This window comes from Vulpes vulpes, chromosome 14 (genome assembly GCF_048418805.1).
Source record: "Vulpes vulpes isolate BD-2025 chromosome 14, VulVul3, whole genome shotgun sequence".
Lineage (NCBI taxonomy): Eukaryota > Metazoa > Chordata > Mammalia > Carnivora > Canidae > Vulpes > Vulpes vulpes.
This window is the reverse complement of record NC_132793.1, coordinates 133,408,761-133,430,680: the sequence shown is the minus strand read 5'-3', so window position 1 is coordinate 133,430,680 and position 21,920 is coordinate 133,408,761. Positions and strand designations below refer to the sequence as shown.

General features: G+C 47.6%; 1 protein-coding gene across 2 annotated transcripts in view; it reads right to left on the bottom strand.

The window, feature by feature from the left end:
* CCDC149 (coiled-coil domain containing 149) overlaps window positions 1-21,920 on the bottom strand; it is a 103,174-nt gene that overhangs the window by 12,025 nt on the left and 69,229 nt on the right. The window contains exons 6-12 of one of the 2 annotated variants that reach the window (XM_072737978.1): window positions 21,644-21,816; window positions 20,837-20,909; window positions 19,354-19,438; window positions 17,191-17,335; window positions 7,903-7,979; window positions 6,467-6,499; window positions 1,650-1,766 (exon numbers count right to left, since the gene is read on the bottom strand). In XM_072737978.1, the coding sequence (XP_072594079.1) occupies window positions 1,650-1,766; window positions 6,467-6,499; window positions 7,903-7,979; window positions 17,191-17,335; window positions 19,354-19,438; window positions 20,837-20,909; window positions 21,644-21,816 (703 nt within the window). The remainder of the gene's footprint in view (window positions 1-1,649; window positions 1,767-6,466; window positions 6,500-7,902; window positions 7,980-17,190; window positions 17,336-19,353; window positions 19,439-20,836; window positions 20,910-21,643; window positions 21,817-21,920) is intronic. The other variant, XM_072737979.1, reaches the window with a different exon arrangement.

Genomic DNA, 21,920 nt, shown 5'->3' with positions numbered 1-21,920 from the left:
TAAGAGGAAGACAATTGGGGGCCACTAGAGATTTCTAAGCAGGATACAGACATGTTGGAGAGCAGTTCTCCAGAAGCTTTATCCTACAGCAGCAGAGGGAAGACGGGAATGAAGTAGGGAGAGTCTAGAAGACAGGGAGATTGGGACTGAATTCCTGTTGAGGAAAGCAAGAGGGTTAAGCCAAAGCCAGAAGTGGTAGGAATGGAGGTGTGAGAAACTCTGAAGAAAGAGTGGCCTCAGACCAGATGTGGATGGGGAAGGAAAGTTGACAGTGGTCAATGGTGACTCCAGATGTAGCTGGGTAGCTGAGGGAGTGACGAAAAAGGGAGGAAATGTGGAGAGTTGGTGACATCATACTTGAGAAGTCCAAAGAATATTTAGGTGGTAAAGTTTGCACTTTGGGAAATAAGAGGCTGAAAGTCTGCAGATGGCACCTAGTGGGGGGGAAATATTTTGAGAATATTTTCATAGAGGTGATGGTTGCAGGCATGACTCAGAGCAAGAGAAAATGGAGAAAAAATATAGAAATCAAGGAAAGAACTTTGGCACCTGCATGCTGGGTATATTAGGTACCTACTGCTGTGCCACAAATGACTTCCAAACTTAGCAGGTGGAGACTCAGGAGCCTGGGAGCAGTTTATCTGGGTGGTTCTCACTAGTGGTCACTCATGAAATTATCATTAAAATGTTGAGGAGGGCTGTTGTCATCTGAATGCTTGACCGGGGCTGGGGAATCTGCTTCCACCATATGGCTGGTGGCTAAAAGGCCTCAGTTCCAGACCACATGAACAGCATGTGGGACTGCTTGGGTATCCTCAAGACATGACAGCCAGCTTCCTTTGGAGAGAATGACCCAAGACAGAGAGAGCAAGGAAAACCCTATATATGTTTTATGACCTGGCCTACGAAGTCACATACCATTACTTATGCTGTATCCTATTAGTCACATGGATGAATCCTGATACAACGTGGAGAGAAATATACAAGGGCATGAACACCAGGAAGAGGGGATCATTTGGGGCCATGCCAGAAGCTGGCAATCACACTGAGGGTAGCAAAAGATGACAAAAGAAAACTTAGAAAGATGGGAAAGATAGTTTAGCTGGGGAAACAAGATTGCCACATGGGAAGACAGCTGCGACTTGCCCTTGTGGGCTTCTCTGGCACCCTCAATGGGCCTGTGATCCCCTTCAAGACACTCTGCCTCCAGAAGGTGTGCCTGGTAGAGGAGAAGCTTTTATCCTGCTTTCGACTGATTCCTACACCACACACCCTGTGCCCGGCAATGTGCCAAGATCTCCCCAAGGGTGGCTCCATCATCTCACCAGCACAGAGGCGAGGCGACAGACAGAAGTCACTAGTCCAAATTCTCAGTGCCAACACGATGTGGGGGTGGAGTATGAGCCTGAGCTGTTCAAGTCCGGAGCCCTTTCTCTCAACCTCTGTGCCACTATGCTGAGGACAGAGGCCGGCATTCTTCTGCTGGAAGCCCCCAAACAAGACAAACCATGTAGGCAACAAGAGGAAATGCAAGGGATGACCTCGCGGCGCCAGAGAAGCTGCAGGAAGGGGAAGAACTGACGTCCACTGAGCCCACCTCCGTGCCAGGCCCAGGTCGGGCAGAGGCAGAGAAATCAAGGTGTACTTACCGTCCTGGGAATTTGCTTTGTTCTCAGTGGGCTGCTCGATGAACTTCAGCAGGGGGGATCTTGACCTCTGTATGGTGGGAAGACTGGGGTCACTGAACAGTATGGTGTCCTTGCTCCCTGTTGTGGAAAAGGGGGAAATGGACATATTATGTCACCAGCTGACTTGTGGTGATATTCACCCCACACAATCGACTGGCTGTTTGGGTGAACGAGGCACTTTCTTTAATCATAGGTAATGCTGTGGAAGGGAGGTGGCCAGCAGGTTCCTTCTGTAGTGTGAGGACCAGGCAGTGAGGGCCAGGGCCAGTCTGGGGGTCCTGAGAGTCTGCTCAGGACGCGGCCTCCCACAAATGCCATCATTGCAGGGCAGCCTGTTAGGTTGGCTCAAAACTGAGTGGCTTTGATCTGGGTGAGATGACAATAGGCCTAACCACAGCAGAGTGTTTCGGAGTGTGGGTTTTGGGGCCACACTATGGGGTTTGTGTTCTGGACTCCGTTGCCTGCTAGTGGGTTGACCTCCTGCAAGCCACCTGGCCTCGGAGTCCTCATCTGTAAAATGGGCAGCGCCCACCTCGTTGGGCGGTGGTGATGAAGTGAACTGATCCAGGGAAAGCACTTAAGCACTTCATTAGTGCTCAATACACATATTTTGAAATTATTCTGTTACAGTGTAGACAGCACTGCCATATACACTACCTTTGGTTTAATCCACTGTGGTCATTTAGACCAAGTACTGACTCTGTCATAAGGCAGGTGGTATCAGGTTTCCCCAGATTGTTAGGACATAGAGTCCCGTTCCAGCCAAACCCTTTTATCTGTATGAAGTTTGCGACTGGACAGAGGGGTTGAGGGAAAGACTGTTATGCCTCTACTGTTGGGGCCATGGCAAGTTCTGGAAGCCAGGAGCAGGGAAGCATGGCTTTGAAACACGGGCATCGTGAACACAGACACACAGACACAAAACACGTGGACATGAAGGGATGCTGCCCAGGGGTCAGGAGAGCACAACAAGTGGATCTGATCCCTGACTTCTGTCCACAAGGCCTGGTTATTCCCTTGGTGGCAACGGCAGTGCCGGAAACGAAACACCCCCCCGCCCCGCCCCGGTCTGTGGTCCCAGCCTGTGCTCCAGCCTTAGCTGTCCAACTCTGAGCATGACCTTTTCTAAAGCCAAGCCACTAAACCTGGGGCTCAGATCGGGGACCCCAAAGCTTTGTGATGTTACCCTGTTTCAGATTCAGCAGACACAGAATGGTATTTCTGTAGAGAGAATGGTATTTCTGCATGTCTACAGAACTCTACAGGGTTCTAAAGAATCCTCCTTCAGAGAACCAGGTAGACCTCGGACCATACCTCTGAGCCCTCAGTCCGCTTACAATACTGTCTTCCCATTAGGGAACTTCATTTCCAAGACTGTAGGAGAGAGTTTGGCATACAGTAGGTGCTTAATAAATAGCCGGTGAACATCCGAATAAATAGGTGATGGATTCTTGGGGTTCCTGATGTCGTGGTGGGCAAAGGTGCTTTTTTTTAAGCAGAAAGAGCCCTCTGGTTTCTGCCGAGGGTCATCCCAGAAGAGAAGTCTGGTGGGAGCCAATCCTGAAGCTCTCCACTGGCACAGCTACTATCTTACATAGAAAAAAACCCGAAATCTTTAAGGATGCAGTTTGGAGAAGTGTCCCAAAGAGAACTAGATCTACAGGCTGGGATATTGCTAAGAGGCTCTCAGGAAGAAATACACGCCATCAGGTCTCCCTTCGTACTGCAAGGACCAGCTGGGAACACTTTCAGGGTTCCTGGGACCCCGAAGCAGACGCCTCAGGGTGGACTTCTTTCCTTTCCCTCGATCAAGGCAACCGCTGCTGTCCCCAAGTCAGGGAAGATTCCATTTCTTGAGGCACCTTTCCCTAGCAGATAGGCTGTTCCTGCAGGAAGAGACACACGCTGCCCCTCTGTGTCCCGACCAGCCCTCTGAGTCCCCTCTGCCCTGGTGGCCCAGGAATCAGAATTACGGGCTGAGCCGGGAGCCCGTCTCAGCTGAGTGCGAAGGTGGCCCTACGGGAGGCCCTCAGCCCTTCCTGTCATGAGGGGTTCTCCAGGGTGCCAGGCCTCCGTGGGCCTCTCCAGCTGCAGAGCATCATCCGTGTCACAAGGTCTCCGCCGAAACACAGGACCAGCACCAGCCTCTCCAAGAGGGAGCAACAAGCAGAAGGGGAGCGAAGCCACTCCGTGGCCCATCACAGTGGGGGGCGGGCGGGGAGAGGATAAGCACTTCCCGGAATTCCTGCCTGGAGAGATCATGTCCTAACCCGAAGGTAAAATGGTAAGAAGATTTGATCCTTCTTGCAAGTGCTGGAAGGACCTGCAGGCCTCCCCAGAAGCCTGCCCCGCTGTTGCTCAGTCTGGCTTCCATCTATGCTGAGGGACATGAGCTCCAACCCGATAACGTACCGTCTCACTGTTTCATTTTGGTGCCTGGGCCTGGACAAGGAGGGGTGGGCGAGGTGGCCCACACGGAGTCAAGCCGCAGCCCCTCCACTTGCTGGCACTTGAGTGCCTGGAAGCCCTCCTGGCTCCCTGTAACACAGCATCCCTCCTCCCCTCCTCCCAAATGTACCAAGCACGTTCAAAATTGCACATTTTCCTCCTCAGGCTGATGCTTAGAGTGGAGAAGAGAGAATTAAAATGAAAAACTCGAAGAGCCAGGCTCTGCTCTTGCCAGGTTTTTTTTTTTTTTTTTTTTTTTTTCTGGCTTTGAGGGTTTCTTTTTGGAGCAGGAGCACATCCAGGAAACCTCCCGTCAGAGCCCCCAAGCACCACCCTCCCTGCAGAGGCTAGCAAAGGGCTGGGGAAACTGAGGCTGGGGAGAGGGGTGTCATTCCCTCCTAGGGGACCAGGTCGGTTGCCCCCCACCCAGCACCCTGATTTCTCACAGGAGCCCGTGCCTTCCCACCTCCTGGGAACCGATTAAACACTCTGGAATATGCTCTGCTATCCAGATGACTTCTCCACACGGGCTGGGACATTTGTCAAACTTGCCTGTTTCCCAGCAAGATCACAAATTCTCCCCAACCCTATCAAACAACGTGGAGAACCACGTATTTGTTGGCTGAGACTGAAAAGGGAGGGAGAAGAGATCCAAAGAATAGTCCTTGTACACTCGAAGTCCAGCAGCAGTTCTGTCTCGGAGGAAGGCCGACTTCACCCCTGCCCCTCGGAGTCTCAGGGGAGACTCTTCTGGCTTCTGAATCCGTCTTCTCCAGTCCATCTTGCTTTGGAAACCAGTCCCCAACTGACCTCACTGCCCCCCCCTCCCATTCCTCTCTTCTCTGAACTGCGGTTCCCCAGCACAGGTGGAAACACCTGAGTCCAATACCAGCCCCTGCAGCCTTCGGTACCCTCTCATTTCCCAAGCCTTGGTTCTTTTTCATCTGAAATGAGAGGGTTAGACTAGATCAGGGAAGGGGAAATGTTTGCTCTCATGTGTCAACTCTAGCCAGGAGGTGGCTTCCTGGAAAACCAGTGGGGACGTCTGTTCTGAGGGCCACATGTGTAAGCAGCATGCAAGGGCCGTGCGATTGATTGGCGATGCCTGCCACTGGCGCGGCAATGGGTGTTCCATAATATACACCAAGTGCTGGCCGTCCTGGAACTCTTGGCTCTCCACATCCTTCCAGGTCTGACATTCGATGACTCTTCACATTCTTCACTCACACACCAACGCCTTCATCACTCGGCACTTAATTATGCATCACTTTCTGCTTTCTTGTCACTGTACGCATCTCGCTTCCCCAGTGGGACTCTGGATTCTTAGAGGGGGGGCAAGGGGCGTGACTAGAATGCCTGGTGCAGAACCGAATTCGCAAAGTTGATGCTCAAAAAGGTATCAATAGGGGTGCCTGGGTGGCTCAGTCGGTTAAGCATCTGCCTTTAGCTCTGGTCATGATCACAGACAGGGTCCTGGGATCAAGCCCCGCATCATGCTTCCTGCCCCAGGGAGCCTGATTCTCCCTCTCCTGCTCCTCCTGCTTGTGCTTTCTCTCGCTCTCTCTTTCAAATAAATAAAATCTTTTTTTTTTTTTTTTTTTTTAAAAAAAAGGTTTCAACACACCGATGGACTGATTTGTTAAAGACAACACTGATCCTTTCAAGATGCTCGTAAGTAAGAGAAAGCTAGCAATTCTCTGAAATTACTGGGACTCATTCCCCTCCGGGGGGTTGCAACTGATACGGCTTCTATGTGGGGAGAGGAAGAGGAAGAGGAGGAAAAGGAAGAAAAATGGAAGAAAAAGAGAAAGAGGTGGAGGAAAGGATGAGAAGGAGGTGGAGGTGGAGAAGGGGAGGGAGGAGGAAAGCACACGCTGCCCCTTGCTCCCCCTTGCTCCACTACTCGGTAGGTTAAATGGGGACCAGGAACCAATGAGCGGATGGAAGGGGCTGACTGGATTTATACGGCAAGAGGCCCTTCCCTTACTATTTCCCTCTGTGGTTTAAAAATGTCACAAGGCGATGCCTTGTTGTGACATCTGGGGAGGCCCCACTGTTTTTCCTGTCCCCCCACTTCGTGTCTGTGTGGAGGCCAGGTACTAAAACAAACACGGCTGTGGCATAAAATCGATTTAGCCAGGTCCCTCAAAGCTCATTTTACCATTTAATATTTGCCGGGTACTAATTGAATTCTCTATTTCAATTGACTGTTCTAATCAGAAAAGTGCAATGATACATAGAGAATGCATTTCTATTTATTTACATGCAGGGATGACATTAATGCACTGCTGATATTAGCCACAAACACAAATATTTTAAACAGAACATACTCCCGAATCCTACTGAAACATTGTAGCTCAGGCCTTCAGGCAGCAAAAAAGGAGGAAAGAAAGAATTGTTAATGCATAATAGCCATTCCAACCCAGACCAAACAACACCAGAGAGAGGAAATTCTCAGCGTTCCTTTACTTATTCAACTTCCATCTTTTTACATAAATTGTAGAAATAAAACATCGTGAAATTTCACTAAGTCATTTGGAGAAGGGGGAAAAAAGTCAAAACTCCAGTACATGCACAGAAATAGCAATCTGACTGCACAAATAAACGATAAATTTGCCTGACTGTGTTGAAATTCAATGCAATAAAAAGAAAGGCCTTCAAAGAAGATAAGGTTTTAACGGCATCAAAAGGTTCTCGTGCAAAATGGATCATTCAAATCCCCAGAATGGCACTTGCCACTAATTAGTTCTGTTAGGTCTTTTGACATCAAGTTCAAGGAATCTCTGTTAAAACTTCCAATTTATGAAATGCACTTGCAGGCAACCTAAGGCACCTATTCAGATTTACATTAAGAAAACCTGTTGTTGTCCGTGTCCCTATGGCAATTTTCATTTCTCGAACATTACAACAGGGCAGCAACTGATATGATTCAAGGGTAGAGGAGGCTGGTTTGTGCAGAAAGGTTAAGTAACTAAAAATATATGTACAATCCTGCTTCCAGGGAAAGGGAGGGGGTGGAGAATGATAAATACAAGTTTCTGGAGAGTGTAAAGAGAAGGGGAATAGAGGCTGGGGGGGTCTCATAAAGGGGGTATTTATTAGGATAAATATAGCTAATTAAAGTGAAACAGCAGAGTTTCCTCACAACATGTACAACTGTAGGAAAAAAAAAAATCTCCAAAGGAAATTTTGATTTTAGAGCTGCATAAAATGGGGTAGGGGCAGAGAGGGGGGAAGAAGGTTCTTAAACTCATTTTTACAGTCATTTTTAGGAATGATAATAGAACAAATTTTTGTCAGCATATTTATTTTTAGGTGTGATTCATTCATTTTTGGGGAATGATAATTAAATAGAGCACATTTCTGTCAGTTCTTATATTTATTTTTAGGACTGATAAGTAAATTGAACAAATCTCTGCACATTCTTATATTCAATTTTAGGGATGATAATTCAAACGAACAAGTCTTTTTAAGATACCTATGGGTAAAAAAAATGAAACAATTTACTATATTTGCAAAGGTGAAAAATAAAACGTACACATAGACAATGACAATTTCTGAATTTAGGCCAGCAAGATGTCATTGTTTCACAGATGAAAACTTGCATATTTACTGAGTTTTTCTGATTTCCTCAAAACTGATGGCTTCTAAGTTTAAAGTGCTTATAAATTTCTCAGTAATGATCGTCAAATAAAAGGATAATTATGTGAGGGCTGCCTTTAAAAAAAAAAAAAAAAGGAAAATAACTTTCATGAAGTTGGCTTACCTGGAAGACTCCACAAACCAGAAACTTCCAGAGTTCTTAATTTTTTCTCCAGTTCAGCCACCCGATTCCCTAGGATTCTGGAAAATGGGAGAAAATGGCAACAGACAAATGAGCATCTCAGAGAAAAGGTTTTGAGATTTAAGGTGTATGTAGAAAGCACAGTGTGTGTGCATGTGCAAAGAATATATATGTACGATATATAATATATTACACACACACTGTTGAGAGTACATATGAAAATATAAAGCGAATGATTAAAAAATATTAAAGTTGCCATTCAAGTGAGTCCTTTGCCACAACGGTGGGGAAGCTAAACAATTATTCCATCATTGCCCAAATGTCTTACACAATCTCTATTTGGGAGTTGCTCATTGCTAACAACTATAATTCATGGGGCACCTGGGTGGCTCAGTGGTTCAGCATCTGCCTTTGGCTCATGTTGTGATCCTGGGGTCCTGGAATCGAGTCCTGCAATCCAGCTCCCTGCAAGGAGCCTGCTTCTCCCTCTGCTTGTGTCTCTGCCTCTCTCTGTGTGTCTCTCATGAATAAATGAATAAAATCTTTTAAAAAAATTAGAATTCATTTTGAATACCCTTAGTAGTATCACACCTGATTCTTTGAGGGTAGATCTGAGTTCTGGAAAGAACCAAGTCTAACAAATAAGATGGGCAAACATGCTTGGTAACGTGGTGTTGAGTCAATAAAATAATAAGATCTGCCTGCTTAGACCTAACCTGTGTCTTACTGATCTCCACATCCTTGATACCTAGCAGGATGCCTGGTTGACAGTAGGTGCTCAATAAATATACTTGATTAAAGAAAACGGCTTTCCTTTTCTCAAGGCTTGCAATTATCTATGGAAAGAATGAAGAAACAGGCATTTCCAAAGAACTTCCAGCAAGTGCAGGATCGCTAGAAGAATTACACCGATTTCCAAGGCGACCATTCTGACACGTTGTGGCATATTATTTCTAGAACGTGTGTCCGAAAAGATTATACTGTTTACTATTTGGAAGCCAAACTTTGTATGCATGGAAAGACATAAACGTGGGCAGGTATTTCCCCTCTTCCACGCTACACAAAATTAAACATGGTTGGGAAATGATTTCATAGTCATCTAAAACTTCAATCATTTTCCTTTGGCCTGGAAATTGAAAAACCAGTCTTTATAGTATTTGGGGGATTTTCTTGGTGCTGCCGTGCTAAAATGACGCGGAAATCACCTTAATAGCAAAGTTTCAATTCCTTTCAGCGAGAGAAATCAGAAGCCAGAATTGTTCTCCTACCTCTCTTTATGTTCCAGAGATAGCTGCACACACCCACATACACACAGAGACATGAATATGTATATATCTGCACATATATATATATGGCTTTGGATTCATCCTTATTTTACCTGAATTGACTTGCAGCATCTTAATTAATATTCCCTTTGAGTTCCCAGAAAACCCTGACATTACTATATGTGGTTTTCTTCACCTAGGCTTTTCCTTAAGTCTTAAATTCTGCATAGACTTTATCAATTACTTTCAATTTTCACCCTATTTGTTGGGTCTATTCTGCTTTCATGTCTCTGACCCTTCAATAAACACCATTCCTCGTAATCTCGCTTTCAATATTTTGCTCAGACCTTCTGATCCGAGCTCCCTTTTCACCAGCTGATGGGTTTGAGATGCAATCACAGCAGAGTTCAAGTTGATGCCTGTTTCTTAACAAGATCAGATCATCTGTATGTGGCTGCCTCTTGGAAACAAAAGATAAGGCTTAACTCCTCTGTGTATGCTGAAGGATGCCATCAGAGCAACGTCTGGAGGCGTGGTGAAGAGACATTTGGGTTTGTTTTTTGTTTTTTGTTTTTTTTTCCTGATATTCCCAGACAACAGAGCCCTGTCTCTCAGGAATGGACTGAGGCGAACTTGCTGGTGTCCTGTACTTTGAGGGACTTGCCTGTTTGTCAGTGGTGACTGCTCTCTTTGGCCTGACACAGGCATCTGATACAGAGCTGGGGGTAATAAAATGGACCCAATGGGAGTTGTGCTAGCAATAATAGTAGCAGTAACATTATCTAAAACAATAACAACCACACTACTGTTAGCATGAACAGCAAAACTGTTTCCTGGGTCCTGGCTATGAGTCCGAGCCCACGCTGAACACCTGCTGAGTTTATGTGAGCTCATCTGACCTGACAAAAACCCTGCAGTGCATGTTGTATTATTATCCTCTTTTTTTTTTTTTTTTTTTACAAATGTGGACCCTAAAGAACAGAGAGGTTAAGTAAACTGCCCAAAGGCACACAGTTGACCTCTAAGCTGTGTCTTTTGCCAACCCTCAGTCCTCTCCTCCACTCCTCTCTACTCCACTCTTCTCTATTCCACAATCTACTCCACTCCTCTCACTGGGACACAGAGGCACAGAAATCAGTTAACTTGAGCAGAATCACAAGCAGAACTCAGCTGGTGATGAGTCTGGATTTGAACCTACAACTCAATTTCCCACCAAAGTGCATGGTCTTAACCAACATCTCATAATGGCATTTTAATTTAGACAAGCATTCTTGTGTCTGGAGCGAGTACTCTTTAAAAACTGTTCACAGTTGGAAATACAGGTGCAGCCGGCTGACCTGTGATATGACCCAAGATTCCTCAAATGACAAAAAGGCTCTTCCTGATTGGCTTCAGACACGGAACAAGCATGGCAGATGGTGCACTGAACGTGGTGTGGTGCAGCCGAGGGAGATGGCAATATGCACTGAGAAGGCAGTAGACGAGGAACAGAGTCCACTGGGCTCAGTCTGACCAATGCAACACCCAATTATCGAGACTGTAGGGGATAGCGAAGAGAAGCAGCCTGTGTCCCTGTACTGGAGGGACTAAAAGTCCAGTGGGAGACAGACGTACACACAAAGAGACACACGCACGTACAGAGCCTGTCCAATACTATTTCTCTATCACTTGCTCTCTCGCAGGTATTACTCTAAGCACTGCACAGGTATTATCTCCCTTGCCCCTTGCAACAACTGATGAGGGAGCCCTTAATGTGCTTAGTTTATAGATACGGGAACGGGGATTCAGAGAAGTCAACTAACTCGCCCAGGGTGACACGGCTGGGGAGTGGGGGCGGGGAGCCCAGAATCAAAACGTCGGCCTGGAAGTGCACAAGTACTTCAGCAGAAGCACAGAGTGGGAGCGAAGTAAATGAAAGATGAATCCAGAGTGGTTTTTAAGGACCCAGATCATGAATGATCTTGTTGCCAAATTGAGAATGGTGAGATTTTTAGACACTGGCAACAGTGAGATATTGGAAGTAAAACCTGCACAGAAGCAGCATAATGAAGCTTAGGGGAAGTATTCTCGATGCAGAGTACAGAATGGACCGGAATGAGTATGAGTAGAAGCAGAAAGGCCAGTCCGCAGGGTAATGTCCAAGTCAGCTCAAAACAAGCCAGTGGGGACGTGGGAAGTCAACCGAATGGAGTAATAACACGGAGGGAGGTGAGGCATCTGACAGCTGGCCTCGTGGCCGAAGGAAAGTCTGGGAATGCGGAGGTGAGCATGGAGGCTGGGGTAGGTCTGCTCACCGGCACAGTGTGAGAAGTCAGCAGAACTGAGCCCTCGAGTATCTCCTGTGAAAGGCAAGAAAAGACTAGAGAGGTGCAGCTGGCCAGGGAAGAGGAGAGCCGGGCAACATGTGCCTGGAAGCCAAGGGGAAAGAGATCCAGGTGGGGTGGGGTCAATACCATCTCATTCTGGAAAGTGGTCACATGGGATGAAAGAAGTCCACCTAGAAGATGTGCCTGACCCGTGAGAGAGATGTTTTAGGACAGTGGAGGGGGCGAAATCCAGAATCCAAGCGACAGGGTTGAGAGAAGCAGACTTGGAGCAACTGTAAGCAGTGAATACAGATGACTCTTCAAGGAGTTCAGCAGGGAATCGGAGGAGACAGCTAGGGCAGTAGCTTGAGGCATAAACAGGTTTGAGAGAGGATTTTTTTTTTTTTTTTGTAGGATGGGGGAGATTTTAAGATAAGGTTTTTTACTTAGCTGTGGTTTGTTTTAGGAGGGATTTCAGCCCATGTCTACCCAGGAGTCTAGGAAAATCCTCAAGACATCAGGCCTCCAGATAGGTGTTTAGTAGTAGTTTCTGATAGTAACAATGTCATTGGGGATCTGCAAAGGCCGACCTAACCCAGGAGCTGGCCACCACTGTGTGTCTACTTCCTGCTCCCCAGACAACACGGGGAGCAGAAACCCCTAAGTGAGGGTCCTTGGTGGAGGGTCCATCCTAAAGAAGAAGGGACCGTGGCTCTTCCCTGCCACCACCTCCACCCCAGGTGGCCTTCTGGTGCATCTCTGCTCTGATCCATGACAGCTCATGCTGCTACCAAGATCATGAACTTCCAAGCTACCTGTTGATAAGTCACAGGAACCTCATCCCTTCTTTAGCAGAAGTAAGACAACTGCCAACTCTCTGGTGACGAGTACCTCCAGGAAAATGCCTATTAATTGAAAATCCTCACAAAATATAAAGTCCTATGTGGATTCACCAGTTCTTCAAGATGGCTCCCGTTTGGGCTTCCCAAGGTGTGTGTTGGGGGGGGGGGGGGGGTGACTGTCAGGCAGGGGAAAGCCAGTAGGGGGAGCACAGGCCTACAGAACAGGATACCTCCATTCTCTCATGGAATGCTCCACCAAAATAAAACTACTGCATTATCTTAGTTACAAAAGGCTAAGTCAAGGGGAATCACAGCAAGCAGACGGGATCCAGATTCTATTCCTAGCCCCCGCTCCGTTTGTTGTATAATTAGTTTTTTTACATGCCCCCAAATAAAACATTTATTGAAAGTGTGAAACCAAAGGCCTCCTAAGTATTAAAAATGGCACATTAGGTACTTTATGTACTGATGTGAAGCAATCTTTAAGATCTATCATTATGGAGAGAAAAAGAAAGGTGCAGAACAGTGAAACGACTTTTTTTTTTTTTTTTAATGAATACCAGCTATCACTTGTAAAAAGGAAAGAAAGAAAGAGAAGGAAGGAAGGAAGGAAGGAAGGAAGGAAGGAAGGAAGGAAGGAAGGAAGGAAGGAAGAGAAAAAAGAATATCTATACTTATATAAACATACACGAGTATTTATATATGTCTGGGTAAACGTATTACACATTTACTTACATATGCATCCTTGGAAACAGATACGTAAGTAAGGAATGGGGGTTCCTTCCAGGAAGGGGAATTGGATGGCTGAGAGATGGTAGTAATTTAGAGACACATCGTTTAACATTTTAAAATGTGAACCATGAGATGCTACAAAATTATTAAATAGGAGTTACAAAGGACAGGGTGCATTACAACAAAATTAAACCTGAAAAAAAACAAAAGCAAGCAAACAAAAAAAACCCCAAATTAAACCTAGTATAACGAGCATGTCTGTTTTTTTAAAAGGAGGGTGAGAGCCCATGGAACGTAGCTCCGGGCGTGCTGGTCACAGAGGGTTATGGCAGGAACGCGTTAGGAAATCAGTCTGTCTGGAGAGGCAGGAGCGTGGGGCTGACGGCCTGGGGGTACTGAGCAGGACTCTGCTTTAACAGTCCAGCTTTTCCCTGAAACCAGTATCACACTACATGTTAACTGCCTAGAATTTAAAGAAAAAACTTGAAACAAACAAAAAAAGTCAAGTCCAGCTTTTTAGGGGAGGTTTGTGCTGTGCTCTGAACTGTAGCTGGCGGGCAGGTGTGAGAGCGCTGGGGTGGGCGGTGGTGGAGGGCCCGGGTCTGAGGTTGGAGGGTTGATGAGGAGGGGGTCTCCCCAAGGAAGAAGGCGTGACAAAGCAGAGGGGGCGGGGAGGGGGTGTACACTGAAGGCCCACGACAAGGACCTAAAATAAATACCAAATCCATGAAAACCATAAAGTGTATTAAGGGAGCAAGAAAAAGGATTAGATAATCCATTCATTAAATAACCATAAGCACCCATGTGGGCTCAGCACCATCCTCCCCACTGGGAGAGAACAGTGATTCTGATGGTGGGCAGGGCCCACCCATTAAATATTATTCGAATCATACTTTAAATGGTGGCACAATATTCTATCTTATGGATTTACTATGATCTTAACCAGTCTCCAACTTAAAAACATTCAGGGGGGGCAGTGCCTGGGTGGCTCACTCAGTTAAGCATCCGACTCTTGATTGTGGCTCAGGTCATGATCTCAGGGTCGTGAGATGGAGCCCCGAGTCAGGCTCTGTACTCAGCACAGAGTCTGCTTGAGATCCTCTCCCTCTCCCTCTGCGCTCCTGTAGTCTCCCTCTCTCAAAATAAAATAAAATGCAAATAAAAACATTTGGGCTGTTGCTGTTTTCTCCTCCCTCTTATAAACGAATGCATGGTGAACCCCGTATGTATGAATCTGAGGGCATCCCACCGAGTTTTTCCTTTAGGATAAGTTCCTAGATACACAGCCTGTGGGTCAAAGGGCACAAGCACTGTGAAGGGTCTTAAAATGTACTGAGGAATGGACGGCCCCAGGTCTGGACTCCTTGAATGTGAAGGGCCGAAGGGATGTGGAACCTGTCAACCCAGCAGTTGGACATGTGGGTCCTGCTCTCGATGGCAAGGTGGGGACAAGAGCTGTGAGGAGAGCCTGCAGAGAGTGAGAGGCAAAGATGGGGGGAATGAAGCCCCCCCATACACCCCCGGCGGGGTAAGGAGAGCAGGAGACCTGCGGAGACCTGGGGTGGAAGTGAGAGGTGTGGAGGGAATCAAGGGGGTGAGGAGAAAGTCAGAGGAATCCAAGGAGGTGAGTGCAAGACAGGAGCTGGGAGGCAGAAAGCTGTAAAAGGAACAGACTCAGAAAGTGGGGTTTGGGGGTACTGGGGACCCCCGAAGGAAAATTGCTGTGGAAAATTTGGGAAGATGGGCACCTAAGACATGGGCAATAAAAACAAGACTACAAACTGAAAACTTTCTGCATAGCCAAAGAAATAATCACTAAAATGAGGAAAAACCCACAGAAGGGGTAAAAAAATTGTGATCCCTGATAGGTTAATATCCAAAATAGGTGAAGGACTCCTACACAAAGGAAAAATCCAGTTAAGATGGACAGAGACCTGAGCAGACATTTTCTCCAAAGACCTATAGAAGGCCAACAGGTATGTGAGAAAATGTCAGGTAAATGCAAATCCAAATTTCCAAATTGCTGTGGAAAATTTGGGAAGAGGTCTTGGGAGGTGTTGAAGCGGGGGTGGTCTTTCTTTCCTGTGCACGGCATCCCCTGGGGCTTGCTCAGATCCAAGAACCCCAACATTCCTTCCAGAACCAACCCCCCCACTGAATCTGCATTTCAAAACCAGTGCCTCCAAGTGATTCTGACACGGAAGTGTGCCCCCCGGAACACACTTTGAGGGGGTGGCTGCTGAAGCAGCAAAGGTGGCCTCTTGTTCACAGAGATTCTGGGTTAGTGGAATTTAGGGGGGAAGCTGCACGGCTGGGCAAAGGCTTTGGGGGTCCGGGGAGCTCCGTGTACTTTCTGGGGGAAGAGCAGGGGCCAGAGGAGGGGCGGGGTGAGCAGGTGGGAAGAGGTGCTCACAGGGCAGCCAGGCCCAGAGGAGGGAAGGGTGGGGCCCGCCAGGCTGGGGGGTCAGGGTGTCTCCGGGAGACAGGAGGGCAGGGTGGAGGGCCCGGGTTCGAGGGGAGAGTCATTCTGGGGGCTCATGGTGCGGAGCGTCTATTTTCTCAGTAAACCAGAAGCCGAGGTTACCTGCTGGGAACCCACTGGGGCTTAGAAGGCCCGCGAAGGTTTCAAAGAGCCCCAGTGGGTGCTTCAGAGGGAGTCAGCGAGGACAGAGAAGCTCATGCGGAACACCACCGGCTGCGGGGGAGTCCGCCTGGATAAAATAGACCTCGCACCTATTCTGGGGAGATTTCCGTTTCTTCTCCCTCCCCTGAGGAGTATCTGCATTTTAGCACCTGCCCGTTTCATTCCTTGGTTCGGGTTTTCTTTTAAAAGAATTTCTGAAAACTTCTGTCAATAAATTACCCCGTCATCCCGCTGAGACTGCCAGACTCCTCCACTGTCCTCCGCCTTCCCGTACGTGTATCTTCATCCCCCGCCATCTGCCCTTCACTCCCGGCTTCTCTTTTTTCTTTTTGGTTTTTACAATACTCTCCATCATCTTGCAGCACCCCCCCCCCGCCCGCCGCCTGTCGCCAGGACACCGATCCCGCATCCCTCCCCTCCTCCTGGAAGCCCAGCTGATCCCGCATCCCTCCCCTCCTCCTGGAAGCTCAGCTAATCCTGCATCCCTCCCCTCCTCCTGGAAGCCCAGCTGATCCCGCATCCCTCCCCTCCTCCTGGAAGCTCAGCTGATCCCGCATCCCTCCCCTCCTCCTGGAAGCTCAGCTAATCCTGCATCCCTCCCCTCCTCCTGGAAGCCCAGCTGATCCCACATCCTTCCCCTCCTCCTGGAAGCCCAGTTTCTCAGTGCCTGCTCCTGTGTTCCACGCCTTCCTGTTGGTTCTGTGTGGAGGTGTTAGAAGTGGGATCGGCCACGTAATTTGGGGGGGGCCCCCGGTGAAATGAAAACGCAGCCCGCCTTGCTAAAAAATGACTAAGCATCTCAAGACTATTGGACCAAGTGCGGGGCCCTTTGGAGTGTGGTCGCTTGTCCTCAAAGCCAAGCCCTGCTTGCAGTGTCTGTTGCCTTTACTGCCTATTCACCATGCTCTGAACACCTCCAATTTTGCCTGTGTCTCACACTCCTATAACTCAGGGGAATTTGCCCCACCTCGTCACTATACTTATAAAAACCAAGGGAGAGCCTGTATTTCAATGGTTCCATCACACCACCTCTTTTGCTTCTCTGGAAGAGACATGACACTCCCTCCTAGGCCCAAGTGCCCGTGGAAGTTGATGTTTGGCGTTCCTGCTAGACAGGACCCCTCAAAGTCATGCCATAGGTTACAGTGGCCCTGAGGGGGTACCCCCCCAACGAGGGGACCTGCAGGGGAGGTAGGGCGAGTTACCCGCGCAGTTGTACAGTCAAAGCTGTGTGTAATAGGCTCAGAGGGAGTGTTCAGTGTGCAATGGCTGGTAGTGTGCCCCCACCCGACTCTGGAGAATGGCTAAGATACGTTGTGATGCAGACACGTCATTCCAGTTGAGGAAGCTTCGTTCCACACCTAAGGGCTGCCCTCCCCTCCCCAAAGGCCTGCAGTCCCACCCGCTGCCACCCACGGCTGGCAGCCAGCCTCCCACATCTCTCCCGCCCACCCCACCCCCCCAAGGGTGCAGCCACCTACTTGTTGGTCTGCCTCTGGTGCTGGATGACCATGTTTTTCTCGTGGATCGTCTCCAGCAGGGCTGTTGCCAGAGACTTCAGATCAGAAATGGACTGTGGAGTAGCAGGGAGACTGCACCCATGATCCTCAGATAACAGATCTTGAACTGGGGGGATATAAAGTTTGCAGCTCAGTGTTAAGTCCCTCGGGAACACTGGAATGCAAACCAGAGTCTGGTTGTCCTGGATAATGACGGTGGGAGAGGCTCCCAGCTTCTGAATGCTATGATGTTATATTGCAGACTCCGTTTCAGGTGTCAAAAGTAAAACAAAATAAAATTCAGTGTGAGGGTTGAGCAGACACAAAGAAAGTCTCATGGACTTTTATTGGCAATTTTTTAAGGCGATAAGAATCCTTTGCATTTGTCTAGTATTTTGCCCTTTCAAAACACTTCCAAACTAACTCATCTGAGGCCCCCAATTTAAAGAAAAACCCACCTGGGAAGTATTATTTATTCCCATTTCATGAACAGGAAAGCAAGGCGGTGACGGATTAAAAACATTAGCTGAAGGTCACACAGCCATGCAAATATCAATAACTCTGGTCCTGAGCTCCTTTGGGGCGGTTTCCTACGGTGTGGTATGCTCAGTGGACGGCAAGATCACACGGGACGTTATTTCAAATGCAAAATATGTTTTGTGTCTGCATGTTTTTAGAAACTAAGAGTCACCACAAAAAAAGATACCACTTGTATTCCTATCAGACAGAAAAAAATAAAATCCCTCACTGTATCTCTGATCATTTTCTATATGCCTACACGTAGATACACCGATTCATACATTTTTCTTCTAGAATGGGAAAAAGCTCTTCTTCTTTCACTTAACCCTATTCCTCCATCCTTAATATCTTCTAACACGTAAGATGTAATGGCAGCTTGGTAGCCCATATGTAGATATACAATAATTTATTTAATTCCTGCTGGACATTTATGTTATTTCCTAAGATTTTTTTTTTTTTTGGTGGCTCTAATGTAGGAAGAGTTTCTTGAAGCAGTATGCTTTCATACATCTGTAATTACTTCTTGCTGCTCAAAGGGGATGAGTTCAAGGTTTTTCAAAGGAAGTTGCCAGAGGTTTTCCAGAAAGGCTGAGCCAGGCATATGGCTCTGCTGTGGTGACGGAGTGTGGCCAGCATCCCCCACACCCGTGATAAGACTGGCCCTCGCCCTCCAAAGATGTTTGGCCATCAAGGGTGTTCAGAGCTAAAACTCACATGGGCCACTTCACATTTCTGTGAATATTGTCGTTTTCTGTTTAAAAACAATTCTAGGGTATTCTTTTTTTTTTTTTTTTTAGTGGAAAAACAGAAGTTGCTTGGAAAAGTGCCTTGGTTATCAGGTTGGCTTGAGATTCAGCACTTTTATTTTTCCTAGCCACTCCAGCCCTGATTAAGACTGCCACATGATCGTTGCTGGTCTGCACAGCCGACAACCCGAAAGTGGGCCAGTCGGGCATGTTCAACCTGAGGCTTACGTCGAGAACTGAATTCCCAAATATTAAGTGTCAGAAGCAAGCTCTCTGCTATTTATTCCCCTGGACTGTTCCTGGAAGATCATTATTTTTCATCAGAATCGACAAGGAGGAGGAACAGAATTGCAATCAATAAAAGCTTCTTTGAAAAAGGCACATGTTCCATGATAAAATGATTTCAGCAGCTGTGAGACTTTTCTATTCTGGTCACAGAGGCCAGAAGAAGGAGAAACGCGATGAGGTTGGAGCATGTACTCAGGGATGCTAACGCGGGGGTCAGAGCAGGGAAAGCATTCCTGAAGGAAGAGCGCAGTATAGGGGAACAGATGCGAATGGGGTCTCGTTACACATCTAATGCAGCGGTTCTCAAAGCAGGATCCCAGAACCGGCAGCAGGGACCCTGGGAACTTTGCAGAAATGCATATTCTCTGGGGGCCCCAGTAGACCTACTAAATCGAAAATTCTGCGGGGTGTGGAGGGAGGGGGCAGTAATCTGTGTTTTAAAACAAGCCCTCCAGGCGATGCTGATGCAGGCAGAGGTTTGGGAAGGGCTGTTCTAAGAATCACCTTGGTTCCCAATCCACAAACAGAGCTGTGGGCCCAGATCTCCCGCGTTCTGTGGTCATAAGAGGTCCCTCCAGAGGACACACCCTACCTTGCTTTGCAGACAGGACTCCAGTCAGCGCACTGCTGCTAGATTTACTCTGGCCTTTGGAGTTCTTCCGTCGCTCGAGAGCATTCTACAGCAGCATGGGGAGAAAATACAAACCTCTATCAAAAAAAGCCAAATAATAGAAAAATACCTACTTGTAGGAGACGTGTTCCCCCCGTATCTGGCACACAGGAACCCTTGGCAAACCCCAACGCTGACCCAACTTTTAAAATTCCGAGTCCCTGTCAAAGAGTCATGAAATTTATGGACCTGGTAGAGAGTTTTGTGGGTTTTGTTTTGTTTTTAAAGTTGGTGCCCAGCAGAATGACAGCAATTACCTTCTCCTATATATAAAAGGCACTCGATGTGTATTCATTAAATTAAATCAAGCCTGAAGCAAGAACTCCATCTAATGTGTGAAGTCACTAGTTATGGAAACCCCTTCTGAATAGGCATGAGAGGGAGAACGGGTCTACTTTCATTCACCAATGCCAAAAGATCGTTATTGGCCTTTGGAAGGCTTCTGGTGGCTGGGCTGGAAAATGTCCTGGCCGGTGAAGACGGCTGCCACGGACTCAAGATTCGGAGGTGCACGTGTGCCACCCGAGTGCCATTCCTATCGCGGGCCCTCACGTTAAAATTGATAACGCCCTGTATAGCCAGTGCTTGGCATATTGAAAAGCCAAATAAAGGCTGTTAAACGAATGCATACACACATTTTTTAAATGTATGTATTAATTATACAACTTCAAAAGCCGTATTCTTCTTTGGCTCCATGCGTATATATATATAGACTGGCGTAGAGTGTGGCCCCCACAGCGTGGAAAACGAAGAGGAGCACAGAGGCTTCTGAGCAAAAAGCTAACGTCGAGAGCCAGGAAAATGAGAAGGTTCTCCCAAGCATCTAGACTGCTGTACAAGTGCACCCTCAGGAAGAGAAATCAATCTATTTTCAAAGCAGAGAAGCCCAGGAGATGTTTCTAATTATAACGCTCACAACGAACATCTGCAGAAATAGATATTATCAGACTAATGGTGCTGGAATTAGTCTAAACAACAGTGGGAGAATTTAAACACTCTGTCCTTTCAGTGTGACGTGAACGTCCTCGCTTAGGTTGTGATTTCCCCATCTTGGTCGCTTCCCTTTGCTCAGAAACCATTTTCTCATGGGTGATTATGAGACAGATAGTGTCTGATGACAGGACAATGCACTGAAAAGCAGGTAAGGAGCCTAAGTCTGCGTGGACCGAGGCTGTCACGAGGCCCCGTCCAGGTAACGGCAACGGGGGGCTCTGGCAGAGGCTATTTTTGTTGCGCTCGTTGTTTTGGGTTTAACTCTCCCTGGCTACCCACGTTAAAGCTCTTTACCCTATCTGGGAGGGCAGGCAAGCACTCAGATGTCTTTGGCACACGACAGGGAATTAAAATAGGATGACATTTAGACGTATCACGGTGAATCACTGCCAGCATCGTCGGGATTCTCTACCTTGTACTTGGCGATGTTTGACTTCAAGAGGTTGACCTCTTCATGGAGTTGCTTTAACCGCTCTTGAAGGTACCTGGAAAAGAAAACATACACCTCGGAAGGGTTTGGGAGCGACACAAAAATACAGACACGCAAGCAGGAGCCGGAAAAAAGAAAACAGCACGCCTGCAGAGCCATCGTGTACACAGAATGCCTCCTCACCACCAGCAGAGGAGGAGAAAAGTGCATCTTTGTGACCTTTTCTTAAATGGATGCGATCAAGGTCAAATATGCCCAAATCACAGAAACCCCACTTTAGAACAGCCTTCTGCACAGATCCCCTGAGGGACAGCAACACAGTTTTCACATAATTCTCATTAAGAGGATTCCACTGGGAAGGCAGGCTGGAAGAGGCGACACCAGACATAACATTAAATTAGACACACACACACTCACACGCGGGCACACATGGGCACGCACACACTGAAATTTGCCTCGGGGAAAAGACACAGCTAGGGGAGTTTCTCAATTTATTTTCTTATTCTTTTCCCTCTCCTTGATAGCAATACCTAGCAGCTTTCGCTGGCTCCCTCCCCTTCTTGCCCACCTGGAGGGTGGGGAGGGGGGAGGGTCGGGGGAGAGAGAAAGGGGAAGGTACGCAGGCAGGTAGGTGTGTGGGGCTTCTTTTCGGACTTTCACAACTGATGGATGACATTAATGCCACCATTTCAGCGTTGGGACTCTCACTGGAAGGCAAATGGGAATCGGGCTGCAGGGAGGTCCCAGCTAGCATTCGGCCGGAGTGCCCGCCTGGGCCTGGCCACTTGCCTGTTCTCCATACACAGGGCGTCCACGTCAATGATCCGGTTCTCATGGCCACCCAGGATGTGGTTTAGCTCCTGGTTGAGCCTCTCCACTTTGTCCTGGTAGGAAGATCGTTCTTCCTTAACATCCTGGAGCTCATCCACAGAGGCCTGCAGGTCATGCTCCAGAGACTCAATCTGCAACCAAGGAAGTGTCCTTACTTAAGATGTTCTTCAGACATCATTTTATGGCCAGAGATAGAGCCTTCTGCTTGGTTGACTGACTTTTACAAGGCATATTA